Source organism: Trichomycterus rosablanca, chromosome 6 (genome assembly GCF_030014385.1).
Source record: "Trichomycterus rosablanca isolate fTriRos1 chromosome 6, fTriRos1.hap1, whole genome shotgun sequence".
Lineage (NCBI taxonomy): Eukaryota > Metazoa > Chordata > Actinopteri > Siluriformes > Trichomycteridae > Trichomycterus > Trichomycterus rosablanca.
This window is the reverse complement of record NC_085993.1, coordinates 31,373,742-31,401,542: the sequence shown is the minus strand read 5'-3', so window position 1 is coordinate 31,401,542 and position 27,801 is coordinate 31,373,742. Positions and strand designations below refer to the sequence as shown.

Genomic DNA, 27,801 nt, shown 5'->3' with positions numbered 1-27,801 from the left:
TATTAAACCATACACTTAAAAAAGTTAAGGGTCATGTATATCTAACAATATTGGGATTTAAATTTTTTTTTGCAATTTCACATTGTGTGGGCAGCAGGATGGCACAGTGGGTAACATTGTCACAGCAAAAGTGGGTCTGGTTTAATTCCTCAGCCAGGTGGACCAGGTCCTTTCTGTGTAGAGTTTGCATGTTCCTCCCTTATCCATGTGGGTTTTCTCTGGGTGATCCAGTTTCCTCCCACAATCCAAAGACATGCAAAAAAATCCCTAATTATGTGTTTGTATGTGTGCTTGTGTGTGTGTGTATGTTTGGAGTTTGTCTGCCCTGTGATGGACCTGAAACATGTCTGGGGTGTTTCCTGCCTTTCGCTCGATGAATCATACCCAACGCAACCCTGACCAGAATAAAGCAATGGCGAAATGTACAGTAAATAATGAATAAACTTTACACGGCCTGATTTTAAAGTTATATAAGGTAACCTATAATGCCTATGCAGCACTGAGTTATTCTCAGGAGCAAGGGATTACTTGGTCAAGCACTACAATACGGAGTTACATGCACAAATGCCACTTCAAACTTTCCTGTGAAAAAAATGTTAATGTTAACCATGTTGAGACGTGGCGTCAACTTCTCTGGGCTCAGAGGCATCTAGGATGGACCATCACACAGTGGAAACGTGTATTGTGGTCAGATAATTCAGTATTCCAGGTCTTTTTTGAAAAAAATGGATGCCGTGTGCTCCAGACCAAAGACAAAAAGGACCATCCAGACTGTTATCAGCAACAAATCCAAAAGCCAGGGTATATCATGGTATGGGACTGTGTCAGTGCCCTTGGTAAAGGTCATTTACACTTCTGTGATGGCAGCATTAATGCAGAAAAGTACATTGAGATCTTAGAGCAACATATGCTGCCTTCAAGACGTCATCTTTTCCAGGGACGTCCATGCATTTTTCAACAAGGCAATGCAAAACCACATGCTGCACACATTACAAAGGCATGGCTGCGGGAGAAGAGGGTACGGGTACTGGACTGGCCTGCCTGCAGTCCTGACCTGTCTCCAAAAGAGAATGTGTGGAGAATTTTGGAAAACCCCTTACTGTTGCACATCTTAAGACGTGTTTGCAGGAAGAATGAGACAAAATAAAAGCTGAAACACTAAATCACTTGGTATCCTCGCTGCCAAAACGTCTTTTAAGTGTGATGAAAAGGAATGGCAACATTACAAAGTGATAAATGCTTTACTGTCCCAACTTTTTTTGGAATGTGTTGCAGGCCTGAAATGCAGGAATGGATGTTTATTAATAAATGAAATTAAGTTCTGATTTGGGGTTGTAACATCCAAACACAGTCCTAGCTTAAGGTGACAGTATTCTTCCCAAACCTGGCAAAACACCAGTGTACTTTTCCATGTACTTTTAATATAAACTTATGAAAGTATGCAGCATTGTTTTTGTTTTCTAAAGTGTCCCAATCATTTAGTCACAGGAAAAAACAGCTGCATACATGTGTGAGATCCACTGTAAACTTGCAGGTCATTATTCACCACAGCGTTTAATTAATGCAAATGCAAACAAGATTTTTTACAATATATTTATGGTCTACCGAGTATGTGTATCCATCATGCCAATCAGAGTCTGATCTTTGACTTTTGGCTGAAAGTAAGCATTTCTAATGAGCCTTTAAAGATCCAATCAATCAGACTAAGCTGACAAGGCAACCAGAACTTTCTAACAGGAGGGCAGAGTCTTTAATTATCTTGGCTATCTGGCCAGATGGAGGTACTTATCTAATACAGCTTCTGTGCAAATTGTAGCCAGTTGTTCCTAAACACATAATATTATTAATATTTATAACCATCTTGTTTGCTATGTCAACTGGCCTGCAGTGTATTCGCTCGAAACCAGATTGTACTGCAGCTAGCAAGTGTGTGTGTGTGTGTGTGTGTGTGTGTGTGTGTGTGTGTGTGTTTGTGCATTAAAGAGACCATAAATCTTGATAAACGCTTTCATTTCTCTCTTGCCTGTTTAAAATGCATTTTTTTATTTGGACTTATAACTGTTCTATCACAAATTAGCAGACCCGGTGTGCTTGGTGTACATGGTGGGAATGATTCATTTAATCACACAGGAATCTTACATAAGTGTTTCTGGCTCATTTAATGGAAAATCTACATGAACAGACCAGTCCTTCATCTTCTCTCCTACTCAGATGACGTCCAGTGCCAAACAAATTAAATGCCACCTGACTGAAAATTAAGTCTAGTGCCAGTGGACCTGCATGGGCAAAACCTCTATATAAATCATATTTTATCTTATTTTATCATTTTAATTTTCTCATTAAAATGCATGTGTTTAAAAACAAGGCTCTGATGAGGGCACACTCCAGGGATTGATGTCTTGTTTTGTTAATCTACAGTTATATAGTGGATCACTTGTGTATTTTTACACTGTCTGATGCTAATACAACCTGTTATGCCTTAGCACACAAAGTGCCCCCAAGTAATAACTACATACATTCAATCATAAAATAAATTAATGAGTCAAAATAAATTAAACTAGTGCAGCAATGATCTGTGTTAAGTGACAATGGTTTCCAGAAGTACAGTGGTACCTTGAAACTCAACCTCAATTGGTTCTGAGAGTGGCGTTGAATTTAAAAGGCGTTGAGTTTGAAGGTATTTTTTCCCATAAGGATATATGGGAAACCTGTTAATGTGTTCCATGGTCCCGTAGACCTGCATATATTTTAGGCTAATGTAAAATAATGGGGTTGTTTTTGACACTTATACACTGAAAATAACACAAATATAATATAAAAACAGCTAAAAATCAACATAAAAATACAATAAAACTTGCACTTTACCTTCAATTCTTTATTGTTTCCTTCTACTTCTTAATCGTGGAGATGCTTGATCTTGGAATACCATATTCTGTTGAGTAAAGGCACATTCACTGAATTCACTGAATGGAATGCGGTATTCCAAGATCAAGCATCTACGCGATTAAGAAGCATAAGGAAACAATAAAGAACTAAAGGTAAAGTGAAGGTTTTATTGTATTTTCTTATTGTATTTATTTTAACTGTTTTTCAATTGTATTTCAGTGTTTTTATATAGACTTATTGTACTAAAACAACAAGCGAGGAATTTCATTGGTGAAGAGAACTTATGAGCAGTAATAATTAAGGGAAGTTCCTGTGTTGTTCTTTTAGTACATGAATCCACGCCATGTTAGGCTTTTTTTTTTATGATATGCGTTTTAACTCAGAAAAGGTAATTCTCACAATTTGTCAGAACCCTGAGCTATAATAGAGATTCGTCTCATATGCACACTTTGATGACGTATTACCGCACCGCTCAATCAGAGCGCTGAACAAAGCGGCTGTTCATTGTTAATTTGAAATTAAATAATTAAATGTAAAAAAAAGGCTGAACACACTGAATTAAAGGGAAACGTCAAGTTTAAGGGTATACATTTCTCCACAAGGGGCATCAAGTTTCAAAGATTTTGAGTTTAGGGGATGTAGAGTTACAAGGTACCACTGTACCCTGAACAGTAGCATGTGGGTTTTTCATGCAATGCCTTATAAAGATTGAAGGTCAAGTACATTTAAAAGTGTTTTCCTGGCTTGCCCTGCACAGACATCTGTTCACAATATTGTGTACTGTAGATGGTAAAAGATCTAAAATATTTCGGGTTTCACATAAAAAAAAAGCTTTTTTGAACTGATTGATCGATTATCAGATAATTGAAACAAGTTTGGCACAGACTAATGAGCCACGCCCTTTTTTTTTTTGCTTGCCTTTTGTGGATCCTCATTTACTCCCAATCATACTCTCACCTGTTACCAGCTCACCTGCCTAGTGTGGAATATTTAAAAATATGTATCTTGGGCGCCCAGGTGGCACAGCGGGATATTCCGCTAGCACACCAGCACCGAGATTCTGAACTCCTCTGTTCGAAACTCGCCGTTGCCACTGGTCAGCTGGGCACCATCTAGCAGACATAATTGGCAGTGCCTGCAGCTGACACAGTTCTGCTAGGACGTGATGACTGGACTTTGTGAGTGGGGTTTCAAATGCTGTGTAAGGACCCTGATTAGCAGATTCTGCCTGTCTAGAATGCATGAGAGATTCTGCCTGTGTAGAATGCATGGGTGAAAAAGGGTTCCGCTAAGGGCTGCGCGCGGGTCGGGGGAGGCAATCAGGGATCCCCCAGCAGCGGAAGACAAATTGACTATGCTAAATTGGGAGAAAAAGGGAGAAAATGCATAAATAAAATAGAAAAAATATATATGTATCTTAAATATTCTGTAAACATTTACTATGGTGATATGACAAAAATGTTTTGTCTTTTTTACCTACAGGTATACACACGATATGGGAAATGCTACACCTTTAACGGGAACAAAACATCACCAAAACGGACACGACAGGGTGGCATGGGGAACGGCCTGGAGATGATGCTGGATATCCAGCAAGACGAATACCTTCCAATCTGGAGAGAAACAAGTAAGTAACAGATTGTATACTGTTACAATTATTTAGTAAGCACAGTAAGCATAGGTTAAAAACATTAGAAAAAGGAAAGCTAAGAAGACAGGAAACGAGGGTACCAACCCAGCCACCAGACCAAACGTTGAAGGAGGAAATGAAGGAGGACCAAACTAGAAATGTATTTAAACCATGAAATATATGTAAATCACATCATAGATCTGAGGAATTTTATGGGCAGGATCATGCTGGGTCCAGCATTAACCAGAAACCCTGCAGGGAAGGCAGGATTATACCATACACACATGCTCACACGTTCAAAACTAGTGGCAATTTAGAGTACCACTTTTCTTCTGCATAAATAATTAGAGTTTTAGAGGTGCCAGAAAACCAGAGTACTTGGAAGAAGCTCATTACATGAGGAAAACATGAGGAGCTTAGGTGGGGCAGCAGTCTATATGCTAGCCCACCACTACTTAAATCTCAAGCTCTTGATTTAAAGCTGTTCTATCAGCCTGGCTAAGCATCTAACACCTTTGCTGGCTGATCGAGCTGCCTGCACGAGTGGTGGACAGTTTGCAGACAGCATAACATGTCTCTCCATACATGATATACAGTGCATCACAAAAGTGAGTACACCCCTCACATTTCTGCAAATATTTTATTATATCTTTTCATGGGACAACACTATAGAAATAAAACTTGGATATAACTTAGAGTAGTCAGTGTACAACTTGTATAGCAGTGTAGATTTACTGTCTTCTGAAAATAACTCAACACACAGCCATTAATGTCTAAATGGCTGGCAACATAAGTGAGTACACCGCACAGTGAACATGTCCAAATTGTGCCCAAAGTGTCAATATTTTGTGTGACCACCATTATTATCCAGCACTGCCTTAACCCTCCTGGGCATGGAATTCACCAGAGCTGCACAGGTTGCTACTGGAATCCTCTTCCACTCCTCCATGATGACATCACGGAGCTGGTGGATGTTAGACACCTTGAACTCCTCCACCTTCGACTTGAGGATGCGCCACATCTGCTCAATTGGGTTTAGTCCATCACCTTTACCTTCAGCTTTCTCAGCAAGGCAGTTGTCATCTTGGAGGTTGTGTTTGGGGTCGTTATCCTGTTGGAAAACTGCCATGAGGCCCAGTTTTCGAAGGGAGGGGATCATGCTCTGTTTCACAATGTCACAGTACATGTTGGAATTCATGTTTCCCTCAATGAACTGCAGCTCCCCAGTGCCAGCAACACTCATGCAGCCCAAGACCATGATGCTACCACCACCATGCTTGACTGTAGGCAAGATACAGTTGTCTTGGTACTTCTCACCAGGGCGCCGCCACACATGCTGGACACCATCTGAGCCAAACAAGTTTATCTTGGTCTCGTCAGACCACAGGGCATTCCAGTAATCCATGTTCTTGGACTGCTTGTCTTCAGCAAACTGTTTGCGGGCTTTCTTGTGCGTCAGCTTCCTTCTGGGATGACGACCATGCAGAACGAGTTGATGCAGTGTGCGGCGTATGGTCTGAGCACTGACAGGCTGACTACTCTAAGTTATATCCAAGTTTCATGTCTATAGTGTTGTCCCATGAAAAGATATAATGAAATATTTGCAGAATGTGAGGGGTGTACTCACTTTTGTGATACACTGTAGCTCTTTGTGAGACTCGACCTCTGGCAGATGAAAAAAGCAGCCAGTAACTGCATATTGCAGCTCTTTTTGAATATTGCAGCAATAGATGAGCGATCGTCTCTGACTTTACATCTACGAGGTGGACCAACTAGGTAGGAGTGTCTAATATATGCATCGATCAGGGTGTGGCTCTCCGTATACAAAGCTGATCCACATATGAACTCGCCTCGTGCAGGTGAAAAGATGCAGTTGGCTACTGCACACATGTCAGAGGGGGTGTGTGTCAGTCTCGAGTGGTGGTCAGCATCAGTAGAGAGGAAGCATAATGCAATTGGGTAATTGAATACGCTAAAGCTGGGAGAAAAAGGGAAGAAAATGTCTCCAATTTTTTTTCCTCTGGTGGCACGGTGGCTCGGTGGATAGCACTGTCGCCTCACAGCAAGAAGGTCCTGGGTTTAATTCCCAGGTGGAGCATCCCGGGTCCTCTCTGTGAGGTCCTTTTAGGGCAGTTGTAGCTTAGTGGTTAAGGTACTAGACTTGTAATTAAAAGATTAAAAGGTTGCTGGTTCAACCCCCACCACTGCCAGGTTGCAACTGTTTGGCCCTTGGGCAAGGCCCTTAACCCTAAATTGCTTAGTACTTTAAGTTGCTTTGGATAAAAGTGTCTGCTAAATTCCAAAAATGTAAATGTGTGGAGTTTGCATGTTCTCACCGAGTCTGTGTGGGGTTTTTTCTGGGTACTCTGATTTCCTCCCACAGTCTGGATTTAAACAGTAAAGGGAACTGGATTTAAACCATATCAAGTGAAAAGGGAACTGGATCGACTTAAGCAGGGAAAAGCAGCTGGTCCTGACGGAATCTGCCCCAGGCTGTTGAGGATTTGTTCCAGTCAGCTTTGTGGCATTTTCACACACCTTTTCAACCTGAGCTTGCGTCTACAGAGGATCCCCACTCTGTGGAAAACTTCCTGCTTGGTTCCTGTTCCCAAAAAGAGACACCCAACAAACCCCAACGACTACAGGCCTGTTGCCCTTACTTCACATGTTAGGAAGTCGCTAGAGAGACTAGTCCTTGCTCACATCAGACCCAGAGTGAAGGAACACATGGATCCTCTACAGTTCGCCTACCAACAAAACATCGGCGTGGATGATGCTCTCATCTACATGTTACAGAGGGCTCATGCTCATCTGGACAGTGTGGACGCTACTGTGAGTATTATGTTTTTCGATTTTTCATGTGCCTTCAATACTATTCAACCTGCACTGCTAGGTGAAAAGATGTTGAAGATGAATGTGGAACCAGCTCTAGTCTCCTGGGTTTTGGACTATCTATCTTCTAGACCACAGTTTGTGCGACTTAAAAACTGTGTCTCTGTTAAAACCTTGAGCAGTATGGGGGCCCCACAAGGAACAGTCCTGTCGCCTTTCCTGTTTACGCTGTATACATCGGACTTTCAATATAACTCAGACAACTGTTTTCTCCAGAAGTTTTCAGACGATTCAGCAGTCGTGGGTTGTATTAAGGCAGGATGTGAGCAGGAATACAGGGGCACGGTTAAAGACTTTGTGGACTGGTGTAGCAACAACCACCTACAACTAAACATCACAAAAACCAAAGAAATGGTGGTGGACTTTAGAAGGAGGAGGAGGGATCCTGAGCCAGTTACTATCCTAGGAACTGAGGTGGAACTTGTATCCAGCTACAGGTACCTTGGAGTTCAGCTGGACAACAAGCTGGACTGGTCTACACACATGGAGACGGTGTACAAAAAGGGGCAGAGCAGACTGTACTTCTTAAGAAGGCTGAAATCTTTTAACATCAGCAGGCCCCTTTTGTGCACCTTTTATCAGTCGGTGGTGGCCAGTGCTCTTTTCTTTGGAGTGGTTTGCTGGGGTGAGAGTGCTAGAACAATGGACACAAACCGAATAAACAAACGTCAAAGATCAAAAAGGCCAGCTCCATAGTGGGGTCTGAACAGGACTCAGTTCAGCAGGTAGCAGAGTTAAGAATGCTCACAAAGCTTAACTCAATTATCAAAAACCATTCACACCCACTTCACTCCCTGGAGGTGTTTCGACAGAGCACCTTCAGTCACAGATTGATTCCTCCTAAATGCAGGACTGAACGCTACAGAAAATCCTTTCTTATAACTGCTATCAGACTGTTTAACAGTTCACAATAATTCAAATAAATCATTTATAAGAAATACTTACTTCTGTATGCTATGCATGCACCATAAAAAGTTTACATGTGTATATAGTACCATACTGTAAATTTTTATCTTATTGCTTGTTTTTGCACTGTAAGTTAATGTTGTATGTATAAAAGAAGTTGTTGTTGACTGTTGTCTGAGCTGCTGTAACAAAGAAATTTCCTGCAAAGGATCAATAAAGAATCTATCTATCTATCAGTCCATAGACAAGCAGTCAAATTAACTGATGGTACTAATAGTTCACCCTATTTAAGTATGAGTGTGTGTATGTGTATTTGCCCTTTGATGAACTGGCGACCTGTCCTGGTTGTTTCCTGACTTTCGCCCAGTTAATCGAACCCGCTGTGACCCTGAATAAGATAAAGTGGTGGTAAAACAGACAATAAATAAATGAATATACTTCCCTCATAGTGGCTTCTATATTTATGTTCATGGGACATTTCAAGGTCCTGGAATGGGATGTCCAACAAGTTCATGGTCAAGTCCACTTGTATGATGAGAAAAAAAACTCTAATCACTTGGTCTGTGAGGTAACACTTCATAATAAGGGTTTATGAAATAGCACTAATGAATTCATACATGACTTTATGCGTAAAGACTGAATAATTCATGCATTAAATGTATCCTGAAGCATTATGAATATGTATTATAAAATCATATCTCAAGCATGCCCTGATGCTGAATTAACATATTAATTCATGTAATTCTGTGTACCAGCATCATCACTGCACACAAGTTATTAATGAGCTTTATGTAGGTCTTCATGGTTGTCTACACCTAAATGACAGGAAGGATAAATGGTGAACCACTAAAAGATTGTTACTAGCTGTCCTGTGTTCTGTCCTGAGGCAAAGCTTTAGTAACAACCATTTAGTACTTCACCATTTATACCGATCAGTTATAACATTAAAACCAGCTCCTTGTTTCTACACTCACTGTCCATTTTATCAGCTCCACTTACCATATAGAAGCACTTTGTAGTTCTACAATTACTGGAATTGGGGATACAAAATTGTCCAAGATTGTGTTTGATATAACCTTGTGAACTGATGAACCTTGTGTATAAAGTAACTACCGTTCCTGTCATGAATGTAACCAAAGTGTAAAACATGACGTTAAAATCCTAATAAACAAACAAACAAACAATTACTGACTGTAGTCCATCTGTTCCTCTACATACTTTTTTAGCCTGATTTCACCCTGTTCTTCAATGGTCAGGACCCCCACAGATCAGGTATTATTTAGGTGGTGGATCTTTCTTTGCAATGCAGTGATACTGACATGGTGGTGGTGTGTTTGTGTGTGTTGTGCTGGTATGAGTGGATAAGACACAGCAGCACTAATGGAGTTTTTAAACACCTCACTGTCACTGCTGGACTGAGAATAGTCCACCAACCAAAAATATCCAGCCAACAGCGCCCCGTGGGCAGCGTCTTGTGACCACTAATGAAGGCCTAGAAGATGACCAACGTAAACAGCAGCAATAGATGAGCGATCGTCTCTGACTTTACATCTGCAAGGTGGACCAACTAGGTAGGAGTGTCTTATAGAGTGGACAGTGAGTGGACACGGCATTTAAAAAATTCCAGCAGTGCTGCTGTGTCTGATCCACTCATACCAGAACAACACACACTAACACACCACCACCATGTCAGTGTCACTGCAGTGCTGAGAATGATCCACCACCTAAATAATACCTACTCTGTGGTGGTCCTGACCATTGAAGAATAGGGTGAAAGCAGGCTAAAAAGGTATGTAGAGAAACAGATGAACTAGAGTCAGTAACTATAGAACTACAAAGTGCTTCTATATGGTAAGTGGAGCTGATAAAATGGAGTGTAGAAACAAGGAGGTGGTTTTATTGTTATGGCTGATCAGTGTATACTTCCTGTCATTTAGGTATAGACATGCCCAGAGACTGAATCCTAAAAGCTTAGAATGCCTAATTATCAGCAATGTAAATAATTCTAGCTTGTTGCCTTAAAAAAAAGTATTTATATTTTGTAATATTATAAGGCTGTATTTGAATCAATACTAACAATTCTATATCACATCACACACTATCACAATCACATTTATACTGGCCATGTTGCTTTAAATAAATGAGCATAACAAATCAGTAAATGTAATATTAGATAATGCTTTGTTTTCATCGCAAATACAAAATCACTGCTGCTTACTTTACCTTTCTTTTAAAATGAAAATGTATATTCATGTGTTGGTACATCAGGAACATAATGAAATTTAAATTAAAAAAAGAAAATCCCTATTAGAAATTGAACAATCACTGCCCACGCAGTTCTGCAGACAAATATTTTTGCAGCTGGCAGACTGGGCAGAACTTGTCATAAAGTTAGCGCTAACAAAGCTGATTGGTCAATTTTAATGTCAATTTTATTAAACTCCTTTCATTAAATTCCTATTGCTTGGCCCTATAAAAATCAATAGCTGGACCACCTTACAGCAGAACGTTCTTTCTATTGACAACAGAGGGCAACAAAATGGGGCTTTACATTTTAGCCCAAAATTAATAGGCTGGTTTAAATGAATTATTAACTTGGACTTTATTAGTTTAATGTTGCATTTTTAATTATGATTAGATCAAGTAAATATATACTTGATGTATTTATAAATTACGCTAGCCCACAAACACTGGGATCCAGGGTTTGAGTCTTTAGACATAATTAGTTATGTTTGGAGCTGGGACATAATGGCTGATTTATTATTATTATTATTATTATTAATTATTATTATTATTATTATTATTATTATTATTATTAATATTATTATTATTATTGTTTTATTTGTTAATGGTTTTATTATTATTATTATTAGTATTATTATTGTTAGTATTATTATTGTTAGTATTATTATTATTATTGTTAGTATTATTATTGCTAGTATTATTATTATTGTTATTATTATTATTATTATTATTATTATTATTGTTTTGTTGTTGTTGTTGTTGTTGTTATTATTATTATTGTTATTATTATTATTGTTGTTATTGTTTTGTTATTATTGTTATTTTATTATTGTTATTGTTACTATTATTATTATTATTGTTGGTTATTATTGTTATTGTTATTATTATTATTATTATTATTATTATTATTAGTGTTATTATTATTATTGTTATAATTATAATTATTATTGTTATCATTATTATTATTATTGTTTTGTTGTTATTATTATTGTTATTATTATTATTAATTTGTTTAGTCAGTTATTTATTCATTTATTCTTGTGAAAGTCTAGTCCAGAGTCTAGTGACAGAGCACTGATATTTTTTTAAACAAAGCAGCCACATTTGGCTGCCCTTTTTGCCTGAGCATAAACTAGCAGGGAATAAAACATGTTTTTACTTGAATACAAAATCTTTTGCATAAAAGAAGAACATAAATGTTAACATAATCAATGGCATAACAATACCGTTCATTTGGCACTTTGTTGCTGTATTGCAGATGAGACAACTCTGGAGGCAGGGATCCGTGTTCAGCTTCACAGTCAGGACGAGCCTCCCTACATCCATGAGCTGGGATTTGGAGTGTCACCAGGCTTTCAGACCTTTGTGTCCTGCCAGGAACAGAAGGTATGATCCACTACAAAACAGTTTTTATTTACATCAATCACTGCATCCTGGACTGGGTCGTGGTGGGCCTGGCCACAAAGGGAAACACTGGGTGCAATGCAGGGACACCCCATACAGGGTGCTAATTCATTGCAGGGCCTTGGCCATCTTTCCCCCCCAGACAGAGCCAATCATGTATGTTTAGACACTCTACCTGGATCTAATCAGTGGTAAACCAGCATAACAGCACCCTACAGTTAAGTGATATATTTAGATATGGTACTATGGTACATGAATATGAGAATAAAGGTACTTTGTAATGAGTTCGGTTACGACACATGAAGTTGACCGTCAGTGGACACTAATACACATCTTAAAGATATATAGCATTATTACGTTAACATGTAGAACTGCAACCCCCCATGTCATTGTAAATCTTGCTTGACCATGGACACCCATGTTCCAGCTGTGTTTCTTTTATAGTTGTTCTCGGACTACATCTGATTATCAAAGCCAATTTATTTTCAGTGTAAGTGAAATTCAGGCTTTTCTCCCCAACCTTGGCACACTTGGAACACTGTTCCATGTGTGAAAATGAAAAATGTAAATTTATTGGCTTACATAAATATACAGTACAATAAAAATGTGCTTCTTTGCATAGTCCAGCCTGTTTGGAAGTTAGGGTTAGCTATAATTTGCTGTGCCTGTAGTCGAGAGGGTTAAGAGACTTGTCCAAGGGTTTAACAGAAGCTGCCTGGCAGGGCCAGGATTTAAACCCTCAACCACTGACTACCACTACTACTGACTCCATATAGGCACAAACTGGTCATTTGTGACAAAAACGATGAATGTACATAAATGGTCTTGCAAACTGCAAGTAACTTAAGTAAGTTATGACAAAAAGCAATTAATTGTTTTTTGACCAAAAGTATGTGAACACTTGATCATAAGTTTGTTGAACATACCTTTCTGAAATAATGGGCAATATTATTTGAGCCACTCACATGGCTAGAACAGGCTTTACTTTAGTGAATAGACTGTCATAGTTAAATGCGTCTGTGGGATTTTGTGCCAATTTAGAGAAAAAGTCTTTTTAAGGTCAGCCACTGATGACTGACAAGAAGGTTCTATGTCCCTATCCCTAAGTTGGTCACTCTTGATGGAACTTATACATATTGTTGCTGGAACAGCAAACAGCTTCTCCCAAACTGTTGCCATTTTCTATGTAGATCAGTTTAGCAATAGGTGTTGCTAAAACACCTTAACTTAATAATTAGGAGTGGTGTCCACATACGTTTGGCTACAGTATATAGTGTATGTTTTTAACAGATGGAATGCATTTTAAGTAAACTACACCAAGATTTTAAAGTGTGTATTTGTTGGTAAGGCCAGATTTACAAGCCACCTGTTTTCTAAAATACCTGAATATTAGAGATGTGCTCTGAGCTTTCTGAACTGACAGACAGCATGGCATGGCACGTAGAAACGCCTGAGGCAGCACAGACACCACAGAGATTTCTCTAAATATATATTTTATTGACAGCTACCAAATTTGGGAAGAACTTTGCCAAATATTTTGCAATGTGAACTGACTTTAATAGCAACATCAGTGACCAGGATACTAGGTTTCATAGCCATCTTTGTCAAACTCTGAGTAACAGCAGTGACTTTAGATTAGTTTTTTTAATAGTAACAGCATCACAAGTCAATGAAATAAAGCAGATCCTATCAAAAAATTACAAGTACTGAAGATAAAACTGATGTCGATCATCTACTAGCATTTATTTTACTAAATCATTTGCTATGTCTTGCACATAAACGTGTTAGATTTTAAACTGTCCTTATTGTAATGAAAATTCACTGCCATTAAAACAATGTATAAAATTAGTATAAAATACAGTATAAAAGATTTTCATTGGGCGTGAGTCACTGGCGTTCAAATTTGTGCTGCTGTACCAATATAGTACCAATATACACAGGTTAGCAAGGTGACCAGGAGACACAGCAGTCTAATACGTTAGCCCATGTGGTGAAAAAAAAACCCTTATTGAAATACCTCAAATACTGGATAGTAGAAAACGATGAATGTACATAAATGGTCTTGCAAACTGCAAGTAACTTAAGTAAGTTATGACAAAAATCACTCAGATATGAATTGTTTTTTTTACCAAAAGTGTGTAAACACCTGACCTTACATTTGTTGAACATACCTTTCCGAAGAAATGGGCAATATTATAGAGTTATTCTTGTCTGCAGTGAAGGATCGCACTGACAAAATCTCACATTCTCACAATAATTACCCTTTATATTCCCATCAGTGACCTTGTAGGACAGTGGAAGATTCCATCATTAACAGAGATTTCTTAGCTAGAACATAGGAACTGGTCTAAACCAGCTAGAACTGGGTTTTAGATGTCATACACTACTTTCCAGTAACATTCCATTGTAGCAGTTTCTTGGAATATTGGAATGTGACTACTGGCAATCATGCCCTAAGCATATCTACATGTACACGTAGTATTTGATCATGTATTAATACTTCTAGTACAAATTAAAAAATTTTCCCACACCCAAGCACCGCTGTGATTTAAACCAAGAACCCAGCTGTGGTGGGTTTCCGGCCAGGTGTCTACACAAACATGATTGGCATTGTCTGGGGCAAGCTGTAGCCTAGTGGTTAATGTGTTGGACTAATATTTAGAAAGTCACTTAAGCCCCACCACTGCCATGTAGCTGCTGTTGGGCCCTTGAGCAAGGCCCTTAACCTTCAGTTGCTCGGACTGTATACTGTAACTGTAAAGTAAGTCACTTTGGATAAAGGCATCTGCTAAATGCTGAAAATGTAATGTAATGCTAATGTCTGAGGATGGCACCAGATGCCCAGTGTTTTCCAGTAAACTCTAACTTGCCGCGACCAGGATGAATTCTAAAAACTGGCTGTTCACAGCCATGCAAGCTTTATATTATCACTCTAAAGTTAAATGATCACTCCAAAAAGCCCCTTTAAATTTAGTTTAGTTCAGTTTCCATCCTCTCTTTCTGGTAAGGGTATTGGTGGCTACAGGTTAGCCCAGAGTTTCAAGCCACAGATTCCAGCTACTTTTGAGGGATTCATTCCCAAGCAAATTGTGAGATATAATCCCTACAGCAGGTCCTGCATCTGCCCTGGGCTCTTTGTCCAAAGGGACGTGCCTGGAACAGCTCTAGTGGTAGCCGACCAGGGGGCATTCTTGTAAGATGCCCAATCACCTCAACTGGCTCATCTTGATCCAGCTCTACTCTAAGGCTTCCCCAGATCACTGAACTCCATACCCTGTCAAAGCCCAGCAACCCTGCATTGGATCCTCATTTCTGCCACTTGTACCCAAGACCTTACTCTTTTCTCCTAGGTGAAAATAGAAACATAGACTGATTAGTAAACTAGAAGACTAAATTCCTGCTTCACCCCCACAGACAATGACTGCAAAACTGTGCTTATACAGCTCAGGCACAGTGGTAGCCTAGTGGGTAGAGTTTGGGCTAACAATTAAAAGGTTAAGAGTTTGAATCCCAGCTCTGCCATGCTGCCACTGTTAGGCCCCTAACCTTCTCAGCTCCAGGGGTGCCATACAACGGCTGACCCTACGCTCTGACCCCAGCTTCTAAACGAGCTAGGATATGTGAAGAAATAATTTTGTGTAAATGACAAATAAAGGCATTCTGTTATCTGTCATTGACAATCTTACACTCTCTCTTTGCATCACTCATGAAAAAGCTCCCAAGGTACCTAAACTCCCCCACTAGAGGCAGGTTTTCTCCCCTCACCTGAAGTAAGCACCACAATATTTCCCGGAAGAGTACAATGGCCTCAGATTTGAGGTGCTGATTCTCAATCTAGCCCTATCAGTGAAATGCTTGGGTCCATGACGAAGGTCCGCCACAGTTGGTGCTACAAGGACAACATCATCTGCAAATAACAGAGATGTCACCCCCAGCCTCCAGTAACTAACCCAAAATTATTACCTAAAATCACTGACTGACTGAAATGTGTTGCTGATCACATGGCAGATGATTTTGAGCGGACCTCAGAAGTATGTAATCCTATAATCCTATACCAAAGAGAAAGAAACAGTCACAGAACACACATACTATGACATTAATATTTCTTACATGTGTATTAAAAATTTTTGACATCAGCTGGTCTTTTAAAATAAAGGGGTTTGCCAAATAAATGTTAATATAAACTTGTTATAGTGATTTAAGAACCAGATTTCTTTTTGTATAAACTTTATTTTAGTTGTCCTACCTGCCACAGCCATGGGGAAACTGTCGTGCCTCATCACAACCAGTCATACCAGGATATGACACATACAGCGTGAGCGCCTGCAGGCTGCACTGTGAAAGCATCCAGCTGCAGAGAGAGTGCAACTGCAGAATGATCCATATGCCAGGTATGTCTTTTGATATGCATCAACATACAAGGTGTGGACAGAAAGTTCGATGGAACATAGAAAATACCTTTATTGACCTTCAAAATAACCTTCAGACACAATACACTTTTGACTAAGTCTTTTTTTAAAATCACCTTGAGAGTTGCCGTCACACGGGTCTAAATCTCTAATTTCTTATCAGTCAAACCAGAGTGTTCAGTCCAATCTCCAGTATTTCTACTGTAGTGAAAATTTGCCATCATCTGTTAGGGCTGCTAGTGTTCTTTTAACATCCACTAAACCCTTGTATTAAAATACCAGATTAGTTTTTACTACAAAAATGCATTGCTACAAAGTCCAATATTGGTAAGCGTTTGCCCAAAAAGATCATATGGTGGTCTTAGACTATCTATCTATCTATCTATCTAATCTATCTATCTATCTATCTATCTATCTATCTATCTATCTATCTATCTATCTATCTATCTATCTATCTATCTATCTATCTATCTATCTATCTATCTATCTATCTATCTATCTATCTATCTATCTATCTATCTATCCATCCATCTATCCATCCATCCATCCATCCATCCATCCATCCATCCATCCATCCATCCATCCATCCATCCATCCATCCATCCATCCAACCATCCAACCATCCAACCATTCAACTGTCCATCCAAACAACCTTTTATCCATCCAACTGTCCATTGATCAATCCATCCAACCTTCCATCCATCGATCGATCCATCCCTCCTTCCATCCATCCATCCTTCCATCCAACCATCCAACCTTCCATCCAACCAACCATCCATCCATCCAACCAACCATCCATCCATCCAACCACTTATCCATCCATCCTTCCATCCAACCGTCCATCCATCCAACCTTCCATACATCCATCTATCCATCCATCCATCCATCCATCCAACCATTCATCTATCCATTCAACTGTCCATCTAACCAACCTTCTATCCATCCAACTGTCCATTGATCCATCCATCCAACCTTCCATCCATCCATTGATCCATCCCTCCTTCCATCCATCCATCCATCCTTCCATCCAACCATCCAACCAACCATCCATCCATCCAACCAACCATCCATCCATCCAACCACTTATCCATCCATCCTTCCATCCAACCGTCCATCCATCCAACCATTCATCAAGTGTTGTCATGGTGATGGTGAACGCTGGCGCATTTGGCTGCCGCTACCGTTGCCGTATTTTATTTTATTTTATTTTATTGTATTTTATTTTATTTTTATCGTAATTTTCTTTCATTTTCATCTTTTCACACACTCCTGTGGTCACTAGCCATTCGTGCATTTTTGGGTCGTGAGAGTTTCGCTGGTGTGTTTGGATGCCGCTTCTCCCCCAGTGAAACTGTTTAAACGAAAACATTGCACGAAACATTTTACTGGATTTTATGCATTGGATTTGGGATCTTTTTTACTGTGCTTGTGTTGCTGATGCTTCTATGATGTGGAGCGGTGTATCCGGAGCAGTGAGAGTTAGCGGATAACTCCTTTCACTGTCAATGTGGATTGTTTGGAATTGCTCCTTTGGCTGCTGGGATCGGATGGCTTGGAGTCTCTGCAACTTTTCTGGTCTAGACAACGTCTCCGGTCTCATCATGACGATGGAGTGCTCTTTCAGTGAACTCTATGCTCTGGGACATTCACGGTATAAACTGCTCCACCAATTGGTATTTTGCAAAGGCCTAAATATTCCCACCGAGCCTCAGTTCGGACTTTTGTTTACCAACAGCATGCTAAAAGCAACATTCCCTCACTCTGGTCACTGCAACGCCGTGAGGTTGCCAAGGTGATGCTAGGCTCCTCCCACCAGAAGTACGGAAATCTTATCTGCAGCAGTGTTCAAAACCCTCAAAACATCTTTTCCAGCTGACTCAGAACTGTGCCACATGTTTGGTGTTTCCTATGTTTGTAAATATGTATTTTATTTATTTTTGCTTAGTAAATGTGTATTTTATTTATTTTGCTTAGCTTTTCTATATTTTTATTGTACAGTGTCCTTGGGTGTCATGAAAGGCGCTTTTCAAATAAAATTTTATTATTATTATTATTATTATCTATCCATTCAACTGTCCATCCAACCAACCTTCTATCCATCCAACTGTCCATTGATCAATCCATCCAACCTTTCATCCATCCATCGATCGATCCATCCCTCCTTCCATCCATCCTTCCATCCAACCATCCATCCATCCAACCTTCCATCCAACCAACCATCCATCCATCCAACCAACCATCCATCCATCCAACCACTTATCCATCCATCCTTCCATCCAACCGTCCATTCATCCAACCTTCCATACATCCATCTATCCATCCATCCATCCATCCATCCAACCATTCATCTATCCATTCAACTGTCCATCCAACCAACCTTCTATCCATCCAACTGTCCATTGATCCATCCATCCAGCCTTCCATCCATCCATCGATCCATCCCTCCTTCCATCCATCCAACCATCCATCCAACCAACCATCCATCCAACCACTTATCCATCCATCCTTCCATCCAACCATCCATCCATCCAACCTTCCATACATCCATCTATCCATCCATCCATCCATCCATCCAACCATCCATCCATCCATCCACCCAACCATCCATCCAACCAATCATCTATCCATTCATCCATCCATCCATCCAACCATCCATCCATCCAACCAACCATCCTTCCAACCATCCATCCAACCAGCCATCCATCCATCCAACCGTCCATCCAACCAGCCATCCATCCATCCAACCGTCCATCCAACCATCCATCCATCCTTCCATCCAACCATCCATCCATCCATCCATCCATCCATCCATCCATCCATCCATCCATCCATCCATCCATCCATCCATCCATCCATCTATCTATCTATCTATCTATCTATCTATCTATCTATCTATCTATCTATCTATCTATCTATCTATAGTGTCTTTATGGACCCTGATTTGTGCACAGGGAGAGCCACAATCAAGCTAAAATAAGAACTGGCAAAGCTTTTTTCAAAACATGACTGCAGAGATTGGCATCCATTAAGACTAAATAACACAGGCATGTTGAGTGTTAACACCAGGTTATGTCAAAATTCCAATTCACTTCAAAGTTGTTGGATGTAGCTAAATGTCAAGCTCTGTACAGGCAGTTCTGCCAAGATTTACCAAATCATATCTTGCAAATATTTCCTTTTTGGACTTTGATATGTGCATATCAGCATTATCACACTAAACCAGAAGAAGTCCTTTTTCAAACTGTTGCCAGGTGAAATTTATAAGCACACAATTTTGAAGAATGTGCTGTAGCACAGATATTTCTTATCAGTCAAATAAGGGTGTTCAGTCCAATCTCCAATACTTCTTCTGTAGTGAAAATTTGCCATCATCTATTGGGGCTGCTAGTGTTCTTTTAACATCCACCAAACCCTTGTATTAAAATACCAGATTAGTTTTTATTACAGAAATGCATTGCTATAAAGTCCAATATTGGTGAGCTTTCGCCCAAAAATATCATATGGTGATCTTAGACTTGTTTGCAGCTGATTGGTCAATCTGTTAAGCTACCAACAATTACTGATGTTCTCCCAACAATTATTGTTGTAATACATGCCTCAACTATTTCATCAACCGTTTTATTTAGGTCAGGTTGCAGCTGGTCAGGCACCAGGAAAAAATGGGCGCAAATACTCTGAACATCTTGGCTTTGGCCATTACATTACATAACATTACATGCAGCCTGATAAATAATCCAAATAACAGCTTAACCAGTTATGGCCTATGTAGCTTATTTAGGCGCTTTATGTGCTCTGTCTTTTGTCATCTCAAGAAATACCTGAGATGACAAAAGACAGAGCACATAAAGGCTTTTCCTTAGTATCCTTGAGCCCATGTTGTTATGGTCATTACAGAAGCATGCTGGTTTTTAATACAGTGCTGCTGGTGGGATCAATGGTCATATGCATTCAGTGTTGGTTGTCTGCCTGATTTTTGAAACCTTTTCGTTATATTATGACTGTAAATGGTATAATAACTTGATTCCCTGAAACTGTGAATAGATACTGTCCTAAAAATTGGTGGCACAATGGCAAGAAGGTCCTAGGTTTGATTCCCAGGTGGTGCCGTCTGGGTCCTTTCTGTGTGGAGTTTGCTTGTTCTGTGTGGGTTTCCTTTGGGTGCTTAAGTTTCCTTCCACAAATCCAAAGACATGCAGTCAGGTTCATTTGAGCTACTAAAATCGCTCTGAGTGTGTGTGCTTGCTTTGTGATGGACTGGCAACCTTTCTGGAGTGTTTCCTGCCTTTCGCCCAGTTTATTGGGCCCACCACAACCCTGAATAGGATAAACTGGTGGTAAAAAAAGACAATGAATGAATGGTCTTAAACTGTTCTATTGTATTGTTCACTCTCATATTATTTAGCAAATTGAAAAGACCCAGAAAACAGTTTAAACATCACTGATTTTTGTTTTATTGACTGCCCCAACATTTCTGGAACTGGGGTTGTACTACAGTGAGAGAAATGTAACATACTGAGGAGAGTACAAAGCAATAGTGTGAATATTTCAGGATAAAAGCATTTGCATGCTGTGATGTAAAAGTAAAGATCAAACTGCTGAACTCCACCACATACTCATGGCAACGCTTGCTAAGTTGCTATTAATGTGCACGTCTTGTCTGTAAACACATCCATATAAACTGGCACCGAGCGGTCCCATCAATCATCTTCACACTTGTCAGTCAAGTTCTTTGAAGGAATAGGACTTGCTGGCCATTTGAGTAATGAGCTTTCTACTGAGATGAGCCAGTCACAGTTAGACCCCCTGTAAGCATGACATGCCTCATTGACATCCGCATGGTCAGCATGCTTTCTCACTGCGGCCGCTTTCTTCATACTTATCTGAGTATGCTAACCGGTTTGGAAAAGTTAGACTGACTGAACCAAACATTTAGAGGGAATTACTCAGCTCATAATTTCTAGAGTATATTGAAAATCATTTTCCAGTAAATATCTTCAAGCATATTCATCCACTGAGCATTTTTACATGAATTATTATTGCAACTTTGGATTTGTATCAACTGATAACAGTACACATTTTTTTTACTATCAACTGTGCATAGTATCATTAAAATATTCAGGTCATCTGGAAACATTTGTGTGCATAAAAGCAAGGCAAAAACTACTAATACTATACACTGATCAACATAACATTAAAACCACCTCCTTGTTTCCATTTTATCAGCTCCACTTACCATATAGAAGCACTTTGTAGTTCTACAATTACTGACTGTAGTCCATCTGTTTCCCTACATGCTTTGTTAGCCCCCTTTCATGCTGCTCTTCAATGCACAGGACCCCCACATGACCACCACAGAGCAGGTATTATTTGGGTGGTGGATCATTCTCAGCACTGCAGTGACACTGACATGGTGGTGGTGTGTTAGTGTGTGTTGTGCTGGTATGAGTGGATCAGACACAGCAGCACTGCTGGAGTTTTTAAACACCTCACTGTCACTGCTGGACTGAGAATAGTCCACCAACCAAAAACATCCAGCCAACAGCGCTTTGTGGGCAGCGTCCTGTGACCACTGATGAAGGTCTAGAAGATGACCAACTCAAACAGCAGCAATAGATGAGCGATCGTCTCTGACTTTACATCTGCAAGGTGGACCAACTAGGTAGGAGTGTCTAATTGACTGGACAGTGAGTGGACATGGTATTTGAAAACTGCAGCAGCGCTGCTGTGTCTGACCCACTTACACCAGCACAACACACACTAACACACCACCACCATGTCAGTGTCACTGCAGTGCTGAGAATGATCCACCACCCAAATAATACCTACTCTGTGGTGATCCTGTGGGGGACAGCATGAAAGAGGGCTAACAAAGCATGCAGAGAAACAGATAGACTACAGTCAGTAATTGTAGAACTACAAAGTGCTTCTATGTGGTAAGTGGAGCTGATAAAATGAACAATAAGTTTAGAAACAAGGAGGTGGTTTTAATGTTATGGCTGATCAGTGTATATTTATTATAACATGACAATGCCAAGCCACATTGCCAGTCCCCAAACCCTTGATGTAACACAATGGTTAACCTGCTTCTGTTTTAGCTTTTTAATACTTTCAATACATCTTTAAAGTTCTTGAGGCTCCATCAAATTATTACAGGACAATAATTTTGACATTTCTCCACAAATACTCTGCAGGAACATTTTTATTTTATTTTAAACCACTTCAGCATTTTTTAGAATGAAATTTTTTTACTAAACTTTCCTCCAAGTTTATTCTTTCTGTCAGAAGGAAGCATGTTTTTTTTTTTTTCTTCATTTATTTATGCTCCTTCCACACTATCAGTCGTCACCAGACTGACAGTTTCTCCTACTTAAAACCAGACTGGTAGCCTCTGTTACCTAAAATAATTCTTATAACATGGTGCTACCACCACCATATTTTACAGTGGAATTAATGTTACCTGCCTTGCTTGATTTCCATCACATGCTATACATCAACAAGGCATAACATTATGACCACTGACAGGTGAAGTGAATAACACTGATTATCTCTTCATCACGGCACCTGTTAGTGGGTGGGATATATTAGGCGGCAAGTGAAAATTTTATCCTCAAAGTTGATGTGTTAGAAGCAGGAAAAATGGGCAAGCGTAAGGATGAGCAAGTTTGACAAGGGACAAATTGTGACGGCTAGATGACTGGGTCAGAGCATCTCCAAAACTGCAGCTGTTGTGGGGTGTTCCTGATATGCAGTGGTCAGTATCTATCAAAAGTAGTGCAGGTAAGGAACAGTGGTAAAGGCCAAGGCTCAGTGATGCACGTGGGAAGTGAAGGCTGGCCTGTGTGGTCCGATCCAACAGTCGAGCTACTGTAGCTCAAATTTGCTCAAGTTAATGCTGGTTCTGATAGAAAGGTGCCAGAATACACAGTGCATCCCAGTTGCAGAACTGTTTTGGCAGCATAAGGGAGACTAACACAATATTAGGAAGGTGGTCATAATGTTAACCCAGCAGTAGTGGGATTGCACAGTTTTTTGCTGCACCACCAAAGCATGTTGTATAATAATAATATTAATAATAATAATAAGCTGTTGTTATGTTGTCAATATTAACTAAAATGACTTTTTATTGCATATATATATATATATATATATATATATATATATATATATATATATATATATATATATATACAGTGTATCACAAAAGTGAGTACACCCCTCACATTTCTGCAAATATTTCATTATATCTTTTCATGGGACAACAATATAGACATGAAACTTGGATATAACTTAGAGTAGTCAGTGTACAGCTTGTATAGCAGTGTAGATTTACTGTCTTCTGAAAATTACTCAACACACAGCCATTAATGTCTAAATAGCTGGCAACATAAGTGAGTACACCCCACAGTGAACATGTTTAAATTGTGCCCAAATGTGTCGTTGTCCCTCCCTGGTGTCATGTGTCAAGGTCCCAGGTGTAAATGGGGAGCAGGGCTGTTAAATTTGGTGTTTTGGGTACAATTCTCTCATACTGGCCACTGGATATTCAACATGGCACCTCATGGCAAAGAACTCTCTGAGGATGTGAGAAATAGAATTGTTGCTCTCCACAAAGATGGCCTGGGCTATAAGAAGATTGCTAACACCCTGAAACTGAGCTACAGCATGGTGGCCAAGGTCATACAGCGGTTTTCCAGGACAGGTTCCACTGTCGCCAGGGTCGACCAAAGAAGTTGAGTCCACGTGTTCGGCGTCATATCCAGAGGTTGGCTTTAAAAAATAGACACATGAGTGCTGCCAGCATTGCTGCAGAGGTTGAAGACGTGGGAGGTCAGCCTGTCAGTGCTCAGACCATACGCCGCACACTGCATCAACTCGGTCTGCATGGTCGTCATCCCAGAAGGAAGCTGACGCACAAGAAAGCCAGTAAACAGTTTGCTGAAGACAAGCAGTCCAAGAACATGGATTACTGGAATGCCCTGTGGTCTGACGAGACCAAGATAAACTTGTTTGGCTCAGATGGTGTCCAGCATGTGTGGCGGCGCCCTGGTGAGAAGTACCAAGACAACTGTATCTTGCCTACAGTCAAGCATGGTGGTGGTAGCATCATGGTCTTGGGCTGCATGAGTGTTGCTGGCACTGGGGAGCTGCAGTTCATTGAGGGAAACATGAATTCCAACACGTACTGTGACATTCTGAAACAGAGCATGATCCCCTCCCTTCGAAAACTGGGCCTCATGGCAGTTTTTCAACAGGATAACGACCCCAAACACAACCTCCAAGATGACAACTGCCTTGCTGAGGAAGCTGAAGGTAAAGGTGATGGACTAAACCCAATTGAGCACCTGTGGCGCATCCTCAAGTGGAAGGTGGAGGAGTTCAAGGTGTCTAACATCCACCAGCTCCGTGATGTCATCATGGAGGAGTGGAAGAGGATTCCAGTAGCAACCTGTGCAGCTCTGGTGAATTCCATGCCCAGGAGGGTTAAGGCAGTGCTGGATAATAATGGTGGTCACACAAAATATTGACACTTTGGGCACAATTTGGACATGTTCACTGTGGGGTGTACTCACTTATGTTGCCAGCCATTTAGACATTAATGGCTGTGTGTTGAGTTATTTTCAGAAGACAGTAAATCTACACTGCTATACAAGCTGTACACTGACTACTCTAAGTCATATCCAAGTTTCATGTCTATAGTGTTGTCCCATGAAAAGATATAATGAAATATTTGCAGAAATGTGAGGGGTGTACTCACTTTTGTGATACACTGTATATATATATATATGTGTGTGTACAAGGAATTTCTTTTGGCGAAGGTGTCAACATGTATACATTTAATTAAATAATAGAAAAGGGAACACTATATATAAACATATAAACAATAAACAATATTGAATAAAAAATACAGCAGCAACAGACAGTATAGTATTCAACAAAGTGTGCAATGAAGATGTACAGTGCACTGACAGACTTCAAGTAAAAAAATAAATTGTGCAATAGAGGTTATTTACAAGTGGATAAGGTGCATATGTGAATTGACTGCATACGGGAAAAAGCGGGAGGCACGTGTGAAGTGCAGCATTATTATGCAGTAGTATTAAGATTTTTTTTATTGTTTATATTTTTCATTTTGTGTTTTGAAGAAAGGCAGCATGGTGGCTCTGTCAGATCACAGCAAGAAGGGCTTGGGTTTGATTCCTTTCTGTATGGCTTGCATGTTCTCCCTGTACCTGTATGAGTTTCCTCCAGAAAACTAGAGCTAGTAAAACTGCTTTATGTGTGAGTGTGAACGTGTGTGTGTGTGTTTGCCCTGTGATGGACTGGCATCCTGTCCGGCATGTTTTCTGCCTTACAGCCAATGAATCATACCCATCACGACCCTGAACGGTAAAATGGTAAATAAATGAATGAATGTTTCATAGATCAATTAATAAAACAAAGTTTACTTAAAATGTGCTATTATAATATAAATAAGAAGCAAATGCTTTCGCAACTACATTTACCATCTTCTATCTGTGTGTCATGCCATTAAAAATAAAAAATATATATTACCTGAATTTATGAAGCATAGCATTTATACACAATAATAAAATTGCTTTTTTGTCTGATTAGTTTGTCTGATTAATTCTGTTTTGTACTGTTTTAATCTCTCACTGCAGGAACCGCTGACATCTGTCCACCTGCCAAAGTGAAATGTGTCAACAGAGCACTTGGTAAGACCTAATCCAAAAATAAATGATGTATTACAGATCTCTTCATATATCACTTTGAAATATACAGTCAGCTACTTGTTTATTAGGCACCCACCTTGTACTTAAACCTGTTGACCATCTATTTTTAGGTGCACGTTGTACTGTATGTACACATTTAAAATGAATCTTACATTTTTTAATGATTACAATATGTGATACATTGGAAACTGAGTGTTGGATGTCTTTGTTGTACCTTATGTAGCTTTGATGGAGATAAGCACAGAAGATTCATGTGTGTGTGAGACTCCTTGTAATGTCACTCGCTATGGCAAAGAACTTTCCATGGTTAAAATCCCCAGCAAAGGGTCAGCTCGCTACCTTTCCCGCAAGTACCACAAATCTGAGGAGTATATCAGGTGAGTATTATTGTATTATTCACATAGTTGTGGAGAAGTCTTTATTTTAGTCTTTATATTGGCACCAAGCCCACTTGCTATGTAACTTGGTACATCTTGACAAATATGGCCAGCAGTGGGGGCATGGAAGGTGCAGATGGTTGACTTGTAAGTTCCCCTTGATTGACATTTGTGCCTCACTGAGTATTAATTCGCTCCAGGTGAAAGTGTTTCTATTCATCACGGCTTCTTCTTCACAGAGTTGCTGGCTCTTGTTGGTACACTGCTTTTCTCTTGAAGCTGTGATGCCAGGCTTGGTCCAGTCCGCTTCACTGCTGCCGTATGACACTTTTATCTATTTATGGGAACTCAATTTTTGGGGAAAAAAGGTAAGATAGGGAACTTTTAGAACCAGCTAAACCGGCAATGCATGAGCCGCACCCCATCTTCACCAACTTGAATTTAAAGGCAGGATCCACTCCAGGATTTCACGCGGCCCCTTGGGCAATCCTATCTCCCAGGATGGTTCCATCATAAGGGTCCGAATTGCTGTGACACTGGGGTTAGTTCCCAGGATGCTAAAAAATGCTGACATTGCACACCAGCAGAGAACTGGGACAGTGTTAGCCTAGTGGGTAGAGCTTTGGGCTGTCAATATAAAACTTGAGAGTTCGAATCAGGCTCTGCCATGCTGCCACTGTTGGGCCCTTGAACAAGGCCCTTAACCCTCTCTGCTCCAGGGGCGCCGTACAAAGCTGACCCTGCGCTCTGACCCCAGCTTCCAACCAAGCTGGGATATGCGAAGAAAGAATTTCGTTGTACTGTACACATGTATATGTACAGTATATATGACAAATAAAGCCATTCTGTTCTATTCTAACTGGACCAAACTGAGAGGGAAGAAACCATGATATATAGATAAACACACACCTGAAGCAAATTAACGCTAACAAGCCGCAGGTGATTGTTAATCAAGAGAGATTGACACATCAGTCATCTGCGCCTCCGTGCCACCTCTGCTAGCCGAATTGGCAACACAGAAGGACACAAATGTTAACATGGCTCATCTGCTGAATTTATTTTGAATTTTCTTTTGGACATTGTGAAAAAAACCAGGTTATTGGATGAGACAATTATATTTGAAAAAATTGAAGGCCAGCAGCATGACAGATGGGTACAATTACAGGAACAATAAAAAGCAGTTAAGAAATTTAAAAACCCAAACAGAGGACAGGATATTGTGGGGAAAAAAACTATCCATGTGGTCTCCAGGAGTAGAAATCAGCTTGATGGTAGTTAATAATAATAAAAGTGGCACATATCTCCTGTTTCAACTCTTTTAA

At 39.9% G+C, this 27,801-nt stretch overlaps 1 protein-coding gene across 1 annotated transcript in view; it reads left to right on the top strand.

The window, feature by feature from the left end:
• The window catches only part of asic4b (acid-sensing (proton-gated) ion channel family member 4b), a 129,833-nt gene that overhangs the window by 84,992 nt on the left and 17,040 nt on the right, over positions 1–27,801 (top strand). Inside the window, exons 2-6 of the mRNA XM_062996831.1 lie at positions 4,369–4,513; positions 11,817–11,944; positions 16,200–16,353; positions 26,031–26,084; positions 26,326–26,479. Of these exons, the coding sequence (XP_062852901.1) occupies positions 4,369–4,513; positions 11,817–11,944; positions 16,200–16,353; positions 26,031–26,084; positions 26,326–26,479 (635 nt within the window). The remainder of the gene's footprint in view (positions 1–4,368; positions 4,514–11,816; positions 11,945–16,199; positions 16,354–26,030; positions 26,085–26,325; positions 26,480–27,801) is intronic.